The sequence below is a fragment of the Primulina eburnea genome, chromosome 14 (assembly GCF_022965805.1).
Source record: "Primulina eburnea isolate SZY01 chromosome 14, ASM2296580v1, whole genome shotgun sequence".
Lineage (NCBI taxonomy): Eukaryota > Viridiplantae > Streptophyta > Magnoliopsida > Lamiales > Gesneriaceae > Primulina > Primulina eburnea.
In genome coordinates this window covers 9,771,571-9,793,037 of record NC_133114.1, presented here as the reverse complement: position 1 = coordinate 9,793,037, position 21,467 = coordinate 9,771,571, and the positions used below count along the sequence as shown (strand labels likewise).

Below are 21,467 nucleotides of genomic sequence, written 5' to 3'. Positions count from 1 at the left end.
ATTGCATGCAATATATCTTTTTTTTTTTCGTTTAAAAAAAAAGATATATTGCATGCTTGGTTTAAAAGAAAAATGATATTATTATACATGCTTTTATAAAGTGATGGAAATACGAAATGTTGAAGGATGTGTAGGGATTGTGACTAATACGATGATACGATGATATGTTAATAGCTAAGGCCAATGCTCAGTTGACGGGTGAGAGTGTCGCTGATGTCTAATATTGTGGTTACATGTAGATGGATCCATCGCCCAATACGAATATGAAAGTCACAATCAACGATATGAATACAACAAATATTAATACGAATATGTATATGAATGTGATGAATGTGAATATGAATATGTTTATGTTGATATGAAAATGTTTATATTTAAATTTTATGCATCTTCAGAAAAATTATTTTACGTACATGTATTTTCACTGTTGCATTTGAACTATATATAGTACTCATTATTAAGATTATGGTGTGTTAAGTTTTTATATTCACTAGGTGTGATCGATGCAGGTGATTATGATAATAATGAAAATGGAGTTCTTGATGGTTGACTTCGCTGGACTGAAGGTGCACATAACTCGAGGACCAACGCTTCTAGTTTTGCGCATTTATGGTTTAAAGTTTATGACTTATGTTATAGATATTTTTACGACTTTTATTAATGCCTTCGAGAGGTTTTTGAGAGATTGATAGTTTGAGCTATATTTTTCAAATAATGCTTTTTGGTTTGATAAAATGTTGGATTGTTTTATGTTTAAACAATTTCCTATGATTTTCAAATAAAAGTGGTTGTTTTATTTTAAAAATGGTGTCAAAAATATTTCATTTATTTTACATGGGTTCGGCCAAAATTATGAGGGTTTTTTTTTAAAAAATTCTGGTACTTTTTAAGAAAACGAGTGATAGACGTTTCACAAACTGTAAAAAAAATCGACACGGCTAATGAGGTAAAAAAAACTATGTACGTTAGTTTAAATATTTAGTAATTATATTATAAAATTTATTAATTTTTACTATTTAGTGAAAATAAATAAATAAAAAAATTAGGGTTAGATATCCTAATGGTGTGAATTAAATTGCCATATGTGAACTTTGATTTCAAATCTCGAAATTTTCTTACTTGAAAAGCCACCAAATAGTCGAAGTATTTTGGTTTTAGATTCCGAAAAGAGGATTTTGTGTACCTCCAAGAACGCTAAAACGGACCGAAGTGACTGGTTCCCGCGACTCTTCGAGGATTCTTCATTTCCCAAAACCTGCGTTCTCCCCTACACTAATTCTTCGGGCCCTTTTCTGTTATATGGAGAAATACTGCCGGATATTGGATATGGTTGCTCGTCGAGAAGAAGCAGGAGCTATGGAAGAGGAAGCACAAGAAAAAGATATGAGCAATGGCAGAATTTTTTCTGAGTTGAAACACCACTGCATACAACTTCTGGGCCTCTTTCAAAATCCCCAGAAAAATCCCTATGCAGTCACTCAACTCCTTCACCTTCTCCAACGATTACCCTCTCCATCCATTCACCCGTTCTTTGAGTATCTCTCTCTTCTTAACTTGTTGCATCATTGTTTAGACGAATTCTGTATGCCCTTTATTGTGAACTGTATTGTGAAACACGGATTCTTTGTTTTTTTAACTGGCTGTTGTCGTTTCTTTGTTTGATACTAAACATACATTTGATATAAATAAATGTGAATCAAGGAGATTTACATTTTTGATGCGAGAAAGTTATTCATTTGTTTACTGTATCTAGTTTCATGTTTTATCATGGTGTTGGGACTTGAATATTTAAAGCAATTTCGCTGTTTTGCTACAGCATGTTCAAAAAGTATGCACCTACGCAGTTGGGTTTATCAGATTTTACTCTTTTATATGTCATTGTTTATTTTACTTAGATTGATTGAATCTGTTTGCTTATTAATATTATTTTGTTTTCCAGCTATATTTTGTTTCCGTTGCTGCTTCTATTCGACGCAGCAGTTAACTGTAGGTCTTCAATAAATTTTGAGTCCAAGGATAAATCCCTGGCGTTTAATGCCTTAGAAACGCCACATCAAGTGAGTGACTCAGTGGCGGAAGAGGTTGTTTTTTGTTTGGAGGAAATTCTGAAGAAGTGTCGTCTGGGATCTGTTGATCAGGTACTCAAAACTAATTGTGTCATTTAGCAGCTAGGGAGTTTGGGAGATGTGGCTGTTCATCAAAGCGATTGTCGCTCTGAAAGTCTTCTAGCATTAAGTCTGTATATCTTCTAATGGTGTAATAGTGGGGCTCCCCCTTTTTAAGCGGATAGCTTTTTCTCCCTTTGATCGTTGGTGTATATTTTTTCATGTTGCTCATACTGCTATTGTGTGATGTTCCAAAACGTATTTTTCAAATGGAACTACATGTACTTTTCTTTGCAGATGGTTGTAATTCTAAAGAAATTAGCTCACGGTGCATCGCTTTCTCCACTGGAAGGTTCAGAAGAATTTCGTGAAGGAGTAATTAGGTGTTTCAGAGCATTGATGCTTAATTTGTGTCCTTGTTCTGATGATGACTGCCCATGCAAACGAATTGGTGATTGGCCTATTTTTCCAGCTGAGAAAGAGTTACCATTTTTTCCAGCTTCAAAGCTCTCTATATATGATTCAGTTCCAAAAGAATGTTTATTAACATTTCTTCAGTCTGAACCTGCTTCTGCTGCTGTTGGACACTGGCTTTCTCTTCTTCTCAAGGCATGTATCTGTCCCACTTTATGATCTTTCTGTCTGTTTTTCCCTTTTGTTTATGTGCACAACCTTCTTTCAAAAGTCTAACTTGAGTATGTACTTGAAGGCTGCAGACGTTGAAGCTACAAGAGGGCATCAAGGTAGTTCGAGGCTTCGAGTTGAAGCCTTGATGACACTTCGAGTGCTTGTAGCCAAGGTATTCTCTACTGTTTTCAACTTATGGAGCTTTGTGTGAAGCTCGATGTACGTACACAAGTCATATTCGTAAATGGATCCTGCAGGTTGGTACTGCAGATGCATTGGCTTTTTATTTACCAGGTGTTGTCAGTCAAATTGGAAAAGTGTTGCATGTTTCAAGAACGATGATTAGTGGGGCAGCTGGAAGTACGGAAGCGCTTAATCAGGCGGTTAGAGGTCTGACTGAATATCTTGGTATAGTTCTTGAGGATGATAGCCTTGGTGTCTGCATGAATGATTCTTCTGGCCCTTGTTTGAGTAAAGATAAACCTCTTGCATCATTCCTTGAGGAACTCCGTCACCTGCCTGCTAAAAATCAAGAGCGGGATGAGAAGGTAGCAGATTCGTTCGTGTCTCCTCAAGCAAGCACCACATTGTCTGGCCAGGAGACTCATCTCAAATCCAGCATTAAAAATGCATCATTGCGTGTGAAGCGTACGGCTGATTGGTTAAAAAATACCACTCTTCATGTGAACAAACTTTTGTCAGCAACCTTTCCTCATGTAAGTTTCATGGTTATCGTTTATGATCCTGTATCTTAGTTTTTTTTTTGTTAATTTGTAACTTGAATATTTGGAAATCTACTCCCTTCATCTTTCAGCTTTGTCTTCATCCAACTACAAAAGTGAGACTAGGACTTTTGGCTGCCATAAAGGTGCTCTTATGTAAGTGCAGCTACACACTGAAAGAAAGCAGGCAAATGCTTTTGGTGAGCTAGTATTCAGAATCAACCTTCAGTAATTTTTAATTTCTTTCCTTTCGTGGGTATGTGTTTGAAAATATATTGGTATCCACATCATTTTTTATGAATGTTTGTTGGATATCAGTATTTTGGTTTGAATTGAGTTATCTTCCAGAATCTTGTTTCCTGCTTCATTTATGGGGTCCATAATGAATTTTAACCTCTGTAGGTAGGAAATATAAATATCTCCATACTGGCTGTATAACCAGGAAAGGCTGGCCGCATGAACACCATGTACATGCTACCCCCACAAACTCAGTGATAAAGCTTGTTTGTAAATCCTGCTGTTCCTTCCATGACAAATATGCCAAATGGTCGTTATTTTGGTCCATCTAAGGACGTTTTAGTTGCTTTCCTGCTAAGAATCTGTTATTTATTTCCAAAAACTTTCTTTTCTAGTTCATTTATTTCCCATTCCGGATTCTATGTTGCCGCCTTTTCGGGCGTTTTGAAGCCTCAAACTCTGGTATGGTGTTTTCTATAAGATGCCTCCAAATGCTGCAGTGTTTGGAAATAGTTTTTGATGAATTTAAACAAATGAAGCAATATTAGTATCACAAGTTAATATATCTGACTTGTTTGCTACTCCAGGAATGCTTGTTTGTCTTGATCTGCGATGATTCTGAAGAGGTGTCCTCTGATGCAAAGGCATTCTTTGGACTTGTGTTGTCATCCGGAGAAAATGATCAACTCGAGCATGATACCACAGAGATTTTTAGCAGGTCTTTTTACTCCGTAGTCCGTTTGTTGTCACCGTATCTTGGAAAAGTTATAATATTGTGTCCATGCATTTCATTTGCAGGCTTGTTGAAAAGCTTCCTCAAGTAATGTTGAGTAATGAGGAGTCACTTTCTCTATTACATGCTCGGAAATTACTTGCAGTGACAAGCTTTTGCGGTCCACGTCTTATCTCAGACTACCTTCTTCTTTCTCCTGTATGATTACTTAATCATCTTTCTTCCATGTTTGTTCCAAATATTCATTTTACCGTTGTCATTTTAAATTTGATACCAATTGAGCTGCAGTTAACCTGTGGCTTGGGATAATGCGGCAGTATTCTGCAAAGTAACCTTGTCCTTTTCCTGTGTACGCATCTCATTACGATTCTGATTATGGATGGATAAAGAAGCTAGTGATAATTTTAGCTCAGCATTATTCATAGGAAGTTACCACTCAACACCTAATTTCAGATTTGCTCTTAGTTTCTTGTTCTACCTCGAGGCCTTGGCCCTAAATATTCCTTTTCCCCACGAGGTATAGCAAATTAGTTGATGAAAAAAAGCCGATAAAATGAGGAGTAAAAGAGTAGTGAAATTGTAGTTAAAACTACGGGACAGAGAATCGGTGGAAGGCACCGTGTGCTTCTTCTATTCCAAAATGATTAGGTTACAATGATTTAAATAAAGAAAATAAAGCGATAAGATAATGTAATCTAATCCTAGGAATTCAAATACAAAAGAATAAAGATAAACAAGATAAAAAGATAAAAGATCCTATTCAACTAAGTAAAGATAAGATAGGTAATCCAACACTCCCCCTCAAGGTCGGTCATAGAGATTTATCATTCCTAGCTTGGAAGATAATTGAGCAAATGTGGGGCGGAATAGAGCTTTTGTAAGAATGTCAGCTAACTGAAGTTGAGAAGGAACGTAGGTGACAGTAATAACCCTATCTTCAATCTTCTCGCTAATGAAGTGACGATCTACTTCAACATGTTTCGTCCTATCATGGTGAACCGGATTCTTTGATATGCTGATGGCTGCTTGATTGTCACACAACACTTCAACTTGGGAATTTTCTTCAACCTTTAACTCTGTTAACAGTCTTCTGAGCCACATTCCCTCACATATCCCAAGGGCCAATGCTCGAAATTCGGCTTCGGCGCTACTGCGGGCAACGACAGATTGCTTCTTACTCCTCCATGTCACCAGGTTCCCCCAAACAAATGTACAATACCCTGATGTCGACCGTCGGTCTGTAATGGATCCAGCCAATCAGCGTCACTGTATACCCTAGTTCTTCGATCAGTAGTCTTTCTAAATAGGATGCCTTTACCAGTGGACCCTTTGAGGTACCTCAACACCCAATATGTAGCAGCCATATGTTCCTCGGTCGGATTGTTCATGAACTGACTGATAACACTTACCACAAATCCAATGTCTAGTCGTGTATGAGACATATATATTAATTTCCCGACTAATCTTTGATATCTCCCATTGTCTACTAAGAGATGGTCCCCTTTTTCCCAAAATTTGATAATTGGATCCATTGGAGTGTCTGTAGGCTTACACCCTAACATCCCTGTTTCTTGCAGAAGATCAGTAACATATTTACGTTGAGAAATAAATATGCCACTAGAAGATCTGGCTACTTCCATTCCCAGAAAATATCTTAGATCTCCGAGATCTTTCATCTCAAATTCCCGACCAAGAAGAAGTTTCACATGCTCGATTTCTTCTTTGTGATTCCCTGTGAGAACAATGTCATCCACGTAAACAATAAGAATTGCACTTTTACCGTCTTCAGAGTGTTTCACGAATAATGTATGATCGGTCTGACATTGGGCATAGCCATCGTTCTTTAATACTTTCATGAATTGATAAAACCAAGCTCTAGGGGATTGTTTAAGCCCATACAAGGACTTCCGCAACCTGCACACCTTGGTAATCGGTATTTCGGAATCAAACCCAGGAGGTATTTTCATGAAGACTTCTTCCTCAAGATCACCATTAAGAAATGCATTTTTGACATCAAGTTGGTACAATGGCCAGTCGAGATTAACGGCAAGAGACAGAAGAACTCGGATAGTGTTAAGTCTAGCAACAGGAGCAAACGTTTCTTGGTAGTCAATGCCATATGATTGAGTATATCCCTCATAGTTGTCAAAGGCGAGCGCCTCTCGCCTTGAGGCGAGAGGCGCCACCAGGCGTGGGTGTTGCGCCTGGGGCCATCCCAGGCGCAACGATTCACAAAGGCTCGCGCCTGGGCTCGCCTTGGAAAGGCTCTCGGGCGCGCCTTAGGCACGCCTGAGTTGCTTTTTTTAAAAAACAAATTCAGTAACACAGAAGTTGCATTTCGAAAATGCAACTTCTCTGTTTTTTTTAATAGTAACTTAAAATGTAAAAGCCCAAACCAACCCCAAACGTAACTTCTAAGGATGATTGAAGAATTTTAATTGTGTTACTTATTGTTATGAATTTATTAATTATTTGTTGTTTTGTGTGACATTGTGACTTAATTATTTCATATTTTAATATATTATTCTAAGATAAATATATTTTTAAAAAAAATTAAAAATGTTCCCTTGGCTACAAGTCTAGCTTTTAGTCGTACTATACTCCCATCAGACTTATGTTTTACTGTAAAAATCCACTTGCACCCGACCGGTTTCTTACCTGATGGAAGATCAGTGATGTCCCATGTATTGTTCCTTTCCAATGCCTTTATTTCATCAAAGACAGCAATTTTCTAATTTGGATCATTTAAGGCATCTTCGATAGTGGAGGGAACCTGGACCTCATCTAGATTTGAAAGGAACACACAATATGTAGGTGAAAACCGTTTAAATGAGACAAAGTTGCCTATTGGGTGTTGTGTGCAAGATCGAGTTCCTTTCCGTAGTGCAATAGGCCTTTCATCAAGATTATCATCAAGCACTGTTAATCATATGAGTATTAGTAATGGTCAAATCGTGAGGGTGAGTACCTGGATTTGTCCTCGGGAAGATGTCATTAACAGCCTGAATTTCTGCGGGAATTGGTATAGTCTCTTGATGACGATGCTTCATACGAGAATATGTATGAATTGGCTCATGGAGATTCAGTTTTCTATGATCTGGAGAGGAGTCTATTGGCGTAGTAATAGATGTAAGAGGCTCTATATGTGGGATGGATGGGATAGTGGATTCCAAACTGTTTGGTTCTTTGATGGATGACTCCCCCTGAAGGGAAACCCTGGGTAGAACGGCTGAGATTCAGAGAACGTGACATCCATAGAAGTGTAGTATTGTTTTGTGGTGGGAGAATAGCATTTGTCCCTTTCTGGTGTGGAGAATAGCCAAGAAAGATGCACTTGACAGCACGAGGTTCGAGTTTGTTGCGTTGATGCGAGGGTATGTGGACAAAGGAGGAACAACCAAACACTTTAAGTGGAAGGTCATGAAGTAAATGAGGAGAATGATGAGTTTCCAGCAGGGTCTGAATAGGAGTTTTAAATTGCAGTATTCTTGAGGGCATTCTATTTATTAGGCACGTAGCAGTTAATATGGCATCACCCCAATAGTAATGAGGAACATTTGAGGTAAGGAGTAATGCACGAGCAACCTCCAGAAGATGGCAATTTTTGCGCTCAGAGACTCCGTTTTGTTGAGGGGTATACACACATGAGCTTTGGTGAATAATCCCCTGTGATTGCAGATAACTCCCCAACGCAGAATTGAAATAATCACGGGCCCTATCAGTGCGTAGCACACGAATATGAGAAGAAAATTGGGTTTTGATCATTGAATGAAAATGTTTAAAGATCTGAGTACTTTCTGATTTATTTTTCATGAGAAAAACCCAAGATAGTTGTGTGTGGTCATCGATGAATAAGATAAACCAGCGAGTCCCATTGAGGTTAGGGGTATTAGATGGCCCCCCAATATCACTGTGGATAAGGGAAAATGGCGTAGATGATTTATAACAATTGGGTCTAAAAGTAGTACGAGTGTGTTTTGAAAATTGACATATATCACAATTAAATGGAATGGAAATTTTATTGCGAAATAAGTTGGGAAACAATTTCTGAAGATACAATGGATTTGGATGACTTAAACGATAGTGCCATAAAACAATATCTTTGATCTTATTAGAGCTTAAAGCAGAGGCTGAGTGAGGTACTGATTTTGGGGCAGAAGGTGAGTCCAAGTCATCATCTGTCTTGAGAATATATAATCCCGCTGAAAGTTCAGCACTGCCAATCGTCATCCCCGATGCCACATCCTGGAAAACACACGAATTACCCAAAAACTTAGTCAGGCAGCCAAGCTCATGATTCAGTTTACTAACAGACAGTAAATTACAAGCAAGTTCTGGCACAAACAGGACAGAATGAAGACAAATATCCTTAGTTAACTGAATGGAGCCACAATCAGTCACGGTGGATAGAGAACCATTGGCTATTCGAACTGTGTTAGGGGCATTGCACTGTTGAAAACTATGAAAGTAGTTGAGGCATCTAGTCATATGGTCGGATGCGCCAGAGTCGATTATCCAATAGGATGACGTATCATTCTGTGAAGATGTAAATGAGGCAATACCTGAATGAGCCATATTACCGATGCTGCTGAGAGATGGAGTGGGAGTGACAGTGGGCTGTCCAAACAACTTCTGGAGAGCATCGAGTTGTTCCTTCGTGAAGGGTGGCTGTTCAGAATTTGGAAAATCAATAGTAGATGTGTTTGCACGTCGCTCCCTTGCTGGTTTCCAATCGGCAGGCTTCCCGTGAATTTTCCAGCAAGTATCTAGTGTATGTGAAGACTTGCGACATTTTGGACACCACGGACGGCTTTGCTTGTTTTGGCCAAGACCGGGTAAATTTGGGATCATGCGCATACTACCATTAGAGTCATCGCTTGATAATGTGAGACGATGTTGGGCAGCCAAGGCGGATGCATCGACAGAGGGATGCAAATCTGTCGTTGTTGACATAATCTTCCTACAGCTCTCTTCATGGCGAACAACAGAAAATACACCCCGAAGGCTTGGTAAAGGTTTAGTGCCCATAATTCTACCCAGTACATCGTCGAGTGATGGGTTGAGGCCTGATAGGAATCTGAATATCCTCCGCTGCTCCACAATCCGCCGAAATCTGTCACCATCTGCTGGGCACTCCCAATCATATACTTCGAAGTGATCTAATTGCTACCATAGACGGGTAACTGCATTGAAGAAATCGGTGACCGAGGACTCTCCTTGGCGGAGATCTTGTAATCGGCATTCGATAGCAAACAATTCGGAGGTGTTATCTTTGCTGGAGTATGTATCCTTAGCGGCTTCCCAAATTTCCTTGGCACTGCGATATAGGAGAAAATTCTCTCCTATTTCGGTTGTCATGGAATTTATTAACCACGACATAACCATGCAATTCTCTGAATTCCACGTTCGAGATCTTGGATCCTCAGAAGTTGGACATATCGCTTCACCGGACAGAAAACCATCTTTCCGCCACAGATAAAAAGCTTGACAGATTGAGACCACTGTAAATAATTCTTGTCATTCAATCGATGACAAGTGATGGGTACGGACGGGAAATCAATAGCCGAGGGGTTGGTTTCTGGAGGAAGGGATATTTTCGGTGTTGCTATGCCGTGTTTGGTCATGAATATGCCGCTAGCTCTGATACCATGAAGTTAAAACTACGGGACAGAGAATCGGTGGTGGAAGGCACCGTGTGCTTCTTCTATTCCAAAATGATTAGGTTACAATGATTTAAATAAAGAAAATAAAGCGATAAGATAATGTAATCTAATCCTAGGAATTCAAATATAAAAGAATAAAGATAAACAAAGATAAGAAGATAAAAGATCCTATTCAACTAAGTAAAGATAAGATAGGTAATCCAACAGAAATTGTAACATAATTTAAGTTTGCTGTTGATATTGGTAGATGTAACACCTGTTCAATTAATGAAATTTGTATGCTTTATACAGTCATCTAAGCACGTTAACTAATTTGACGTTTTAATCAATAACCCTTTGTGATCAATATATTTATAGTTGTCATGGGTTCCTGTCTACCTACACAGAACTAACTGCCGATATTTCTTATATTTGACATTTTCATTCCATGATATGGTAATATACTGCCAAATCCATGCCCTTTGCAATAATGACGTATCCATTATGTGTCTCCTATAGTGTCTCTCTGACCTTATCCCACTTTTGTTGAAACGCTTATAACCTCCGCAACAAATTCATCTAAAATTCTAAATGTTTTATGGACCTTTAGGTGCTTGGTACTTTTGTACACCTCTATTCTCTTTGTATCTCTAGTGTTGCTCATTTTTTGATCTAAGATGGAAAGTTTTTAGTATATTAATGACTGAGTTAATCTAGAGAACAAAACTAAGAACTGTCTCAAAAATTTTATTCTGTCTCAGCATGCGTTTTCCCTGAAGACAGCATTCTGAAGATATGTCATTTTGTATAACCAATAAGATTAACAACACACCAGTTTTTTCTTTCTTGGAAGTGTCGTCACTTTACTGGTTTACCCTAGTTGAGTTTCACTTATTTTTTTACGCACTTTCTTGTACTGATGCCTTGTAGGTGAATACTGCTCGCTTCTTGGATGTTTTTGCCCTCTGTATGAGTCAGAAATCAGTCTTTTCTGGTTCACTCAATCAACTTGCATCAACAAAACCATCTTCACATGGATTCCTACATTCTATAGCTGAGATCAAGGCTACAAGCAATGTCAACCATGGAAATTCTGAATATTTAGGTTTTCAAAACAGAAAACTTCTTCCCCCATTGGAAAATTTACAGAAGGAATATGAGCTGCCTAAAATGCCACCCTGGTTTTCTCGTGTTGGCAGTCAGAAATTGTATGAAACTCTTGGCGGAATTCTTAGACTAGTCAGTCTGTACATGTTTGCAGGTTATTTTTATCTGTATTTTTTTGTTGAATAAATTCCCTTCTTTTTAGTTTGTAACTTTACACCGGATCATTTTCTTTTCTTTTTTAGATTCTAGAAGTGAAGGGTCTTTTTCTATGTTAATTGACATCCTCCTGGGACACTTGCGTAATTTGATAGCGAAGTTGCGTTCAAAAAAATACTGCAAGGAAAGCTGGCAGTCATGGTATAAGCGAACTGGTTCAGGGGATTTAGTTCGGCAGGCTAGTACTGCAACATGTATTTTAAACGAGATCCTGTTCGGTCTGTCTGATCAAGCTATTACATCTTTCAGCAGAATGTTTGAATTTAATCGACAACAAGACAACAAGGAATTCATTCAGAATAGCAGTAGATCATGTGAATATAAATATGTTGTGCCAGAACATTATGTTCAAAAGATTTCTAAAAATTGTGAGGCTAGGAGTCACTTGATTGATATCATTGGCATTATACTACATGAATATCTATCGACTGAAGTATGGGATCTTCCACTCGAATACTCAGCTTCTGTTCAATCTGGAGAAGATGGAGAAATAAGTTCGCATTTTTTTCATGATAATGCAATGTTACACCAGGTTTTAGATAATAACAACGTTTGTTACTTTTTCTTTTGTAAATATTTTATGTAAATATTTTATTATTGTTCCCATGGACTGAAGATGCATAAATATGTAGTACTGATTTCAAACTTTCTTCACTCAATAGGTTATTATTGAGGGGATTGGCATATTTAGTATCTGCCTCGGCAAAGAATTTTCAACGTCTGGGTTCCTTCACTCTTCGCTTTATAGGTTGCTTGAAAATGTTATTTGCTCAAATTTCCACGTCAGAAGAGCATCTGATGCTGTTTTACTGGCTATCTCTGCTGCTCATGGCTGTCCAACTGTGAGTACTGATGGCGCAGTTCTCATTTGGTGTAGGTGTTTTGATTAGTAAACGTTACTGTATAAAATGGTTTCAGGTGGGACACTTAGTATTAGCAAACTCAGACTATGTGATTGATTCAATATGTCAGCAACTACGTCACTTAGATCTCAACCCTCATACGTCGAATGTTCTTGCTTCCATGCTTTCATACATTGGCGTTGCTGATAAAATTTTGCCATTGTTGGACGAGCCGGTATGAATTCGTTGGTTTGGGGGAATTATTATTGCTATTTACATTTCGTAAATGGTGTTTTCTTCCAGAAATATGTTAATCTCCTTTATTGATTCTATCTGTAACTCCTGTGATCTGATGCAGTAGACTTGTGCAGATGCGCACAGTCTCTATGGAACTTGAAATTCTTGGTAGACATCAGCACCCAAATTTGACCATCTCCTTCTTGAAGGTCTCTCTGATAATCAAAATTTTATCTTAATTTTGATTTTGAGATAGTTCTCATTGATAATTGCCTTGTTGAGAAAATTAGACATTTTGGTGGTATGATTTTGCGTATGTCCTTGTTTTTTCAAGTATCATCCTGAAATGTTTGCCTTTTTTTTTATATTGAACCAAATTTTAAGCTAATGTACCAGATGCTGTTTGTTGAAATGTTGTATAACTATCCGTTTTCATTTTTTTGTTTGCTTAGGTAGTTGCAGAAATAGCCAAGGCATCCAAACGCGAGGCCAGTACCCTACCCAATCAAGTGGAGTCATACAGGAAAGTTGTCGACTCTATTGTGTTGAATGAAGAGCAGAGTGCAGGAAAGTATGCTGACCATTGCATTTCATAGGATCATAGGATCTCGAACTTAGAAACATTGAGATCTGGAAAATCAATCTTTATTTCTCTTCGATCTTTGTAAAATATAGTATGCATCATTTATTCATTATCTAGTTTATCGATAAATGTGGCAGGTGATACACCTTCTTACAAGTGTTTCGTCTCGTAGTTTATCTTCGAGTAACATAAAACATTGGGCAACTGAGAGTCTTGAAGGCCAGCTTTACCTCACTCTTGTTACTTCTCTAATTTTGTGGATTAGAGAATGTCTTATTAGCTTATGGAAATGGGAAATAGTTCTGCATTTTGTTAGTTCTGCATATGAAGCATACATTTTTACTTAAGGTTTAACACAGTTCAATCTGTTTTGTTTGATGATAACATATTTGTCAAGTGTTATCCATGTCATCTTGTCAAGATTAATAAGAATGCTAAAAGTATGGGGAAAAATATGAATCAATATGGAATGCCATTCTACTTAGCAAGCTGAACGGATAAAAAGCATGAAATTCCTGGTGTTATTTGAAAAATTAGTGAAGAAACCAGTGCTTCTTGTTACGATAAAAAAGTCATCCTCTTTCCAAAGCCTTGTATAGTTTGTGTCATGGACACGATTAAGCCTTGTAAAAAAACTGAATACTGATTAACAAAATTACAAAATGGTCTCTATTTATTATGATCCTGACAAATAGGTGAACTGCTTGCTTTTCCGCAAATAAGAGTTAAGATGACATCAGTGTACACAAGGGACAAAAAGAAGCAACTTCTATCTACATAAATACCGCAACAACTACTGCAACTAGTTGTTTTGATCCTTATACTAGAGTATCAACAATGTTCTTAATCAGGATGAAGTAGTTGTTCACGAAAGATTATGTTAGGACATGCATGATTACCTGAAGACATGATGAGTTTATTGGAGTTGGGTTTTATGTTAATATATTAACAGTGTCTTATTCTATCCAGAAACAGACTGTCAAATTTGGTCCAGTGAGGCTGATAAACAAGTACACGAATGTGAATCAATTCTATTCAAGTTGAATGACTCCAGAAGATATCGAAAAATAGTTGGATCTATTGCAGGGTCATGTCTTGTTGCTGTAACTCCATTAATTTCTTCTTCTGACCCAGCAGCATGCTTTATTGCTCTAGATGTGGTTGAGGTATAGTTCTGATTTCAAGAAAATTTGGACTTATCTATTGATGTACATCTTGGGACTATTTATTCGTCATATTGACCGGACTCCAAATGTTATGGTCCTACTTGATTATACTATCAGAATACAAATTAGTTAGGCTAAGAGATCTTCACCCACAAAATCCATTTCCCAAACTTGGGATGATAGACCCGAGTCACCATTTTCTTCGTATAAGCTTTGGTTCCAAATATGAAGTGTCCATTTTTTTTACCTAATAAATCTTATATGCATTAGATAGGATTATTTATTTTTCTATATTATCTTAAAATCCGTTGCGAATGTTATTTAATTATACCTGACATCATGATGATATGATCGAGTAATTTGTTTCATGACCTTTGTGTTTGATGTCAGAAGGTACTTCTTTGTGCATCGCATGCAGGCTATTATCTGCAAAATATTATCAAATCTGTTAAGATATTATTTTGATAGGATAATTATTAAATATTTAAGCTAGTTGTTATTTTTAATTTTAGAGATTGTCTTTTGGATTAGATTAGTGAGAAAGCATGTGATTAATTTATCTACAAGTACGTGCACTCTATAATTATTTTTGCTCCCCAAAACTACATGTTATCAGAGCTAGGTTTCGATAGTCCTTTTCTTCATGGCTAAAACAGCATTGACAGGAAGAAACCATAGTTCACCGAATAGCTAATCTGAAACATCTTCTGAAAGTACCAACTCAATGGCATTAGGTTTTATCCGGTAAAAGGTAGTCTACAGATTATTGTTCACTAACTCACTGGGAAGAGCTACCTTGAGTGGACAATCCATGAAGCTTGCGATTGGTGGAAGAGGAAAATTGGGGCATTTGACAGGGGAGAAAAAGGACCGGCAGATATGGACCCAAAAAAATGGGACTCTGAAAATTCCTTGTCACCTCCTGGCTTATTAATTAGATGGAAACAAAGCCTTATTTGTTTCCACCCACAGACAGAAGTTTGGTAAGCTGTCCGAGATTTTTAATATAAATTGGATAACTAGTTGCAGATTGTTCGTCAAAGCTCTTGCTATGATACCCTTCAACAAAATGGAGTTGCTGCAAAAAAACATCATTTCATTTTGTTGCTGCAAAAAAAACATCATTTGGACATGATGTGGGCATCATTCTTTTCCGCTAAGGTTCCTAATTCTCTTTAGGGCGAGGCTATCCTTTTTGCAACTTATCTCATAAATCGATTACCTCGTAAGATTTTGAACATTGAGACTCCTTTAGATATTTCAATAAATATTATCCAACTAATAGGTTTGATTAAATATTACCCTTAGAGATTTCTCGTTGTACAGCTTTTGTGCACATTCATAAACCTAAACATGGAAACCTTGATCCCCAGGCTCCAAAGTGTGTATTTGTTGGCTATGCATTTTATCAAAAAGGTTACAATTATTTTGACCTGCTGATAAAATGGTTGTCACCATGGATGTAACTTTTTTCGAAAACAAATTTTTTCCGATGCTCATCTTCAAAGGGGGGAGAGAATTGAAGATTCCGTACAATTACACTTAGATTTGTAACTTATTTGTGTCTCCTTCAACCATGGTTATACCTGATCTAGAAAGTGAGAAGCCAGCTGAAAGTGGAAACCGGGTGGCTGGTGGTAACAAACACAAGGGTGATACAATTTGACATTGTCTACTCACTATGGGATACAACTAAAAAAAAGGGAAATCAGATTATCCGCCACATTATCATATGACTCCAAGGACACTACAAGTAATATTCACATCAAGGCTGTGCAATCTGAGCTAGATCCTAAGTCCAAAAGTCCTATATCTGATTTTAATGAATTTATTAACTTACATACCCATTGCTTTTCGAGAAGGTGTAAGATCATGTACCAAACACCCCTTGTCCAACTATATGTCATACGATAACCTCTCACCCAACCTTTTTGTTTTTACCTCACAACTCTCTTGTTTGGAGATTCCTTATAGTGCACAGGATGCTCCAACGGTTTCAGAGTGGAAAGTGGCTATCTCGAGGGGGATGAGATCTCTTGAAAAAAACTGGACATGGGAGATGGTTGACTTGCCCAGAGGAACGACAACTGTGGGGTGTTGTGTTTTCACAATGAATTAGTTAGATGAGTCACTTGAGAGGTATAAGACGATGCTAGCTGCCAAAAGATTTACTCAAACCTACAGAAACAATATTATATTGATTAATAAAATAATTGCAAAAAGCGAACCAGAGGTCCACATAAAGACGATATGAAATTTACAATCAAAATAAATTAAAATAGTGCTAAATCAAAATCCCTGTACAAATTTCAGTCGGAAAACGATTTGAACTCTACAATCTTCGAACTCCAACATGAAACCCTGAATTTAATTTGTCACATCACTCCTTAATTGAATTTCTTGATCTTCAAAGATCCTCTTATTATTCTCCAACTCAAACAGTGAACCACCATATTCTAAAAAATTATGCCCTTCCTCCCCAAATCCCATCCAAGATCTGTCTTGAATAGATCTCAAGTTGATCTCGGAGATATTCAAATCAAACCAAACTTTGCCAAAGCTTTAAACCAAAGACAACTTAAAAAAAGGACAATATAAAAATTGTACGTAAAAAAAACGTATTTCCAAATGGAGCTTCGGAAGAAGTATACATGGATGCGCCTCCTAGATTCGAGGAAAGATTTGGTTCGAAAGTATGTAGACAAAAGAAGAATCAATCACCGAGGGCCTGGTTTTGGAGGTTTTCTCAATTTGCCAGATCATACCATGTTTATAAACATGCATGCGATGGCAAGAGGCGGTATTGATTTTTATGTGGCTAGAACATGACATAACAAAGAATTATAGGCTCGTGCTTTTAATTTTTTGTGATTGAAAGCCCAATTAAACCACGATTTGTTGGCTTGCGCTTGCCCTAACATGCCTCTCTCATTTTCTTTGTCTATTTACTTCTGCACACATAAGAAAATCGAACAAGACCCTAAAGGTAATTTTTTTCTTTATTTTGATTTATTTTGCATTAGGTGCCAGTTGGATTTGAACAAAGTTTGGGCTGAAATTTATTTTAAGAACCATTACAAGTCTATTGATATCGTGGAATCCGCCTAGCGACGCCTAGTCCCCGCCTAGGTGGCCTAGGCTCTAGCCGTTAGTCTGGCGCCCGACTAGCGCCTAGCAAATTTAGAACCATGTGGATGATATAATCCTCACCGGATATGATTTGCGTGAGATGGACTGACTAAAACATCGCAAGCATCAAAAAATTGAGATCAAAGATTTGGGGCATCTAAGATATTTTCTTGGGATAGAAGTGGCTTGATCAAGGAAGGGAATTGTTATTTCACAACAAAAGTGTGTCCTTGATCTGCTCAAAGAAACAGATATGAATGGATGTAGACCATCAGACACCCTAATTGATCCCAATTAGAAACTTGGATATGACAAAGGTCTCTCGGTTTCAGAAGTTGATAGGGAAATGATTTACTTGTCACATACACAATCGGATGTTGCATTTGCTGTGAATCTAGTAAGTCAGTTTATTCATTCACCCTGTGAGAAGCATCTTGATGTAATCTATCGAATCTTCAGATATTTGAGAAGTGCCCTGGGAAAGGTTGGTGATTTAAGAAAATTACACAAAAGAATATTGACCCATACACTAATGCAGATTTGGCGTGTTCAATCATCAATTGGAGATCTACTTCAGGCTATTGTAGGTAAATGTTTGGGGCAACTTGGTAACATGGCAGAGTAAGAAACAAAATGTGGTCGCAAGAAGCAGAATATAATGCTATGGCTTATGGTGTCTGTGAGATGTTGTGGTTGCATCGAATCCTAGAAGAGCGGGAGATACCAATAGACATGCCACTGGAACTGTACTGGGATAGCAAGGCTGCCATTAGTATTACTTAGAACCTATTATAACATGATTTTACATGTGGAAATTGACATATAGTTTATGAAGAAGAAGATTGACTGACAGCTGTATGCCATTTGTTCCAACAATGCAACAAATAGCTAATATTCTCTCCAAATGACTGTTCAGACCTAATTAGCAAGTTGGGTATGATTAACATATGTGCTCCGATTTGATGGGTGTCAAATATATGCAAATCGAAGAGATATTATTTAGATAGGATGATATTTAAATATTTAGGTTATGCATTATTTTAAATTTTAGAGATAGTGTTTTAGATTATATTAGTTTGAAAGCTTGTGATTAATTTATCTTTTAGTACATGTACTCTGCTATTAGTTTTTTCAAGCAATGATGATTATTTTTCTTCCCAAAACTGCATAAGCTATACCTCACACATTCTTCAGAGTCCAAGAAAACTTGTGTTATATATGTAAACAAATGTCAATGATACTTTCTTAAAGGGTATGAGATATTACATTCGTCAAGCTATGTTATCTTGCTCTTCTGAGCCCTAAGAGTTGTTTCTTCTTTTCTTTGTTTCCTAGGATGGCATCAAAGCACTTACCAAAGTGGAAGAAGCCTACAAGCATGAGAAAGAAATTAAAGAAGTGATTGAGCAATTCATTCAGTCCCATTCATTCCATGGACTTCAGGATAATTTGGATGCTGCTAAGGATGAAACTGGGGAGAACAGATTGCTTCCTGCAATGAATAAAATTTGGCCATTCTTTGTGTCTTGTTTCCAAAATAAGAATCTATTGGTGAGTGCTTGTACTAAGAATCGTTGATTTTATCTCATAATTATCAATTTTTATCTGCTGCATGATGATTTGTTTAAAAAATTTATGAAGCTTTAGCATGATGCAATAGTTTTATCTCAAGGTCTGATCCACTATTTTGAATGCAATAGTTTTTGAAACAAAGATTTCAAAAGTACTGTTAGTTTATAATGAACTTGAAACTCATAGTGATTTGTTCAGTTTTAATTGAAAAAAAATTGGAATTCCTGAAATTTTTTGGAAAATGTGATGTATGTTTAGTTTGATTTTCCGAGGATTTATTTTTTTAAACTAATGTTATGTGTTGTGAGAAGGTGTTGATTTAGTGACATTTCTCCCTGCATATATTACACTATTTAAGTCTGTCTTGTGCTAATGTTGTAGTTATATGTATATAATTTCTATATATAATGTGAGGGTATTTTTGAAATTTTAGAATATGATTTATCAGATTAGAATATATAGGATATCATAAATAAAGATGTCGGGGAGTGGTGAAAAATTAAACCAACATTGATTATTTTGGAGATGGTAAACGGAAGAGGATGATATGTTTTTTGAGAAGAATTGTTCTCATGTCTTGGAATCTTGTCAAATTTATCATTTAACTGATTCCGCAGGCAATTCGAAGATGCTGTCAAGCAATCAGTACCACAGTTCAAATATGTGGAGGTGACTTCTTTTCTCGTCGATTTCATTCTGATGGGGCCTACTTCTGGAAACTTCTAAACACGTCGCCATTACAGAAGAAGCCCATCTCAAAAAATGAAAGAAAACCAATGCAACTTCCATATAGGAGCGGTGCCATATCATCCGAAGATCCTATGTCCGAGCTATCTAACCTGAAAGCCCAGATATCGATTCTTGATATGATTTCAGACTTAGCTAGTGACAAAAAAAGTGCTTCGGCCTTGGCTTCACACGCAGTACTGAAAAAGATCAGTGGTGTAGTTGTAGGGATAGCATGCAGTGGGGTTAAAGGTCTTCAAGATGCTTCTGTAAAAGCCCTTGCAGGACTAGCATGTATCGATCCTGATCTGATATGGCTTCTTTTGGCTGATGTATACTACTCGACAAAAAAAGATTTGCCATCTCCGCCTTCGGAGTTCCCGGAAATTGCTGAATTACTGCCTCCACCATTGCGGAAAGAGTATCTTTACGTCTTGTATGGAGGTCAGAGTTACGGATTTGACATTGATTTCACCTCTGTTGAATGTGTTTTCAAAAAATTGTGTGCGCTAGTGTTTGCAGAGCAGATGTATTCATAAGATTTTTATGGATTATATTTTTATGCATGTAATTTAGTATTAGCGTTCTAATTTCACACATTTACGACTGCTGACAAGCGATGTAAATTAAGTTAACAGTACCACAAACCATGTGTGCATGTTATTTTGTAACATTATTTTATTTATTTATATCTATATACCTATAAAAACGTGCATCAAAACATTGTTTTCCAATTGTGCAATGAAAAAATTAACCTTCTATACATACTTCAAGAATATAATGTAATTTCTATATTAATTTTATCAAATAACCATCTTTATACTATATTTAAATATTTTATCTTTTAATTTTCTCTCCACATTTTTTTTCAATGATTTTAGTGTAATTTTATAATTATATTTTTAGTGAAATTTATAATTAAGTAATAAATTATAGTATCGCAAAAAAAATATAAGAAAGTTTATTTTTATTTTTTTGTTATATTTCAAATTTTAATGGTGAAAACCATTACAATAGTTTAAAATCTATATTTAATAATTATTATATGCGTTTATTTTATATTTATCATACAATTATTTAAATGTGTATTTTTTTACATATGTTGATTTATTTATTATTTTAAAACTTATTTAACAAGAAATTAATAGTCATCAATGTTAGATTACGAAAGATCGATATATAGAATTTATTAACAATGATATAGAATTGTAAAATTAAAAAGTAAAAAAATTCTTTAGGATGTTAAATTAAATAATATGAGTTATATTTTACTATTAATATTACTATTTCATTTGTTTTAATATTGTTTTTATGAGTTAATTACAGTGATTTTACATTGATAATTATTTGTCTTTAGTATGCTTCGTTTTTTTAGATTATGATTTATACATTGATGGAATCCATAATTTGGTTGATTTTTAGGTTATTATGATTTATACGTGGTGTTTGAATATTTAATTTTTTTAAAAAATTTGTTTCAGTTCATTATGTTCTATATATTATGTTCATTACAATTTATTATATAACATAAAATCAACTGCTTGAATTTTAATTTGGGAAACAATTTTGAAATTAAGTTATATAAGTTCTTATAAATCATCTAATATGATAAGAAATTAAGCCAAGATAAATAACAAACTGATTCAATTTGTTTTTTAGAATATCAAATTTTTTTAATTTTTATAATATAATTGATATTACGTGCAACGCACGTACATCTTGCTAGTACTTATAAAAGTATGGATCATCATTCATGTTTTCTAATTGTCAAAAAATAAATTATCTCATTATCAATACAAATTCATATATATATATATATATAT

The 21,467-nt window shown here is 36.1% G+C and overlaps 1 protein-coding gene across 1 annotated transcript; it reads left to right on the top strand.

Annotated features, from left to right (window-relative positions):
- The first annotated feature begins 1,087 nt into the window (after positions 1–1,087).
- On the top strand, positions 1,088–20,292 carry LOC140811684 (uncharacterized). The gene is made up of 17 exons (XM_073169725.1): positions 1,088–1,535; positions 1,940–2,138; positions 2,403–2,714; positions 2,815–2,904; positions 2,990–3,448; positions 3,547–3,654; positions 4,279–4,409; positions 4,490–4,622; positions 10,997–11,327; positions 11,416–11,921; positions 12,052–12,231; positions 12,308–12,466; positions 12,603–12,677; positions 12,921–13,029; positions 14,021–14,217; positions 18,682–18,897; positions 19,536–20,292. The coding sequence occupies exons 1-17, from the start codon at positions 1,300–1,302 to the stop codon at positions 20,181–20,183; spliced, it is 4,089 nt and encodes a 1,362-aa protein (XP_073025826.1). The 5' UTR covers positions 1,088–1,299; the 3' UTR covers positions 20,184–20,292.
- Positions 20,293–21,467: the final 1,175 nt, after the last annotated feature.

Coding starts and splice junctions, on each gene's coding strand:
- LOC140811684 (XM_073169725.1), top strand. CDS start 1,300: ATGGAGAAATACTGCCGGATATTGGATATGGTTGCTCGTCGAGAAGAA. Junction 4,410..4,489: donor ACCACAGAGATTTTTAGCAG/GTCTTTTTACTC, acceptor TTTCATTTGCAG/GCTTGTTGAAAAGCTTCCTC. Junction 14,218..18,681: donor TTGCTCTAGATGTGGTTGAG/GTATAGTTCTGA, acceptor TTTGTTTCCTAG/GATGGCATCAAAGCACTTAC.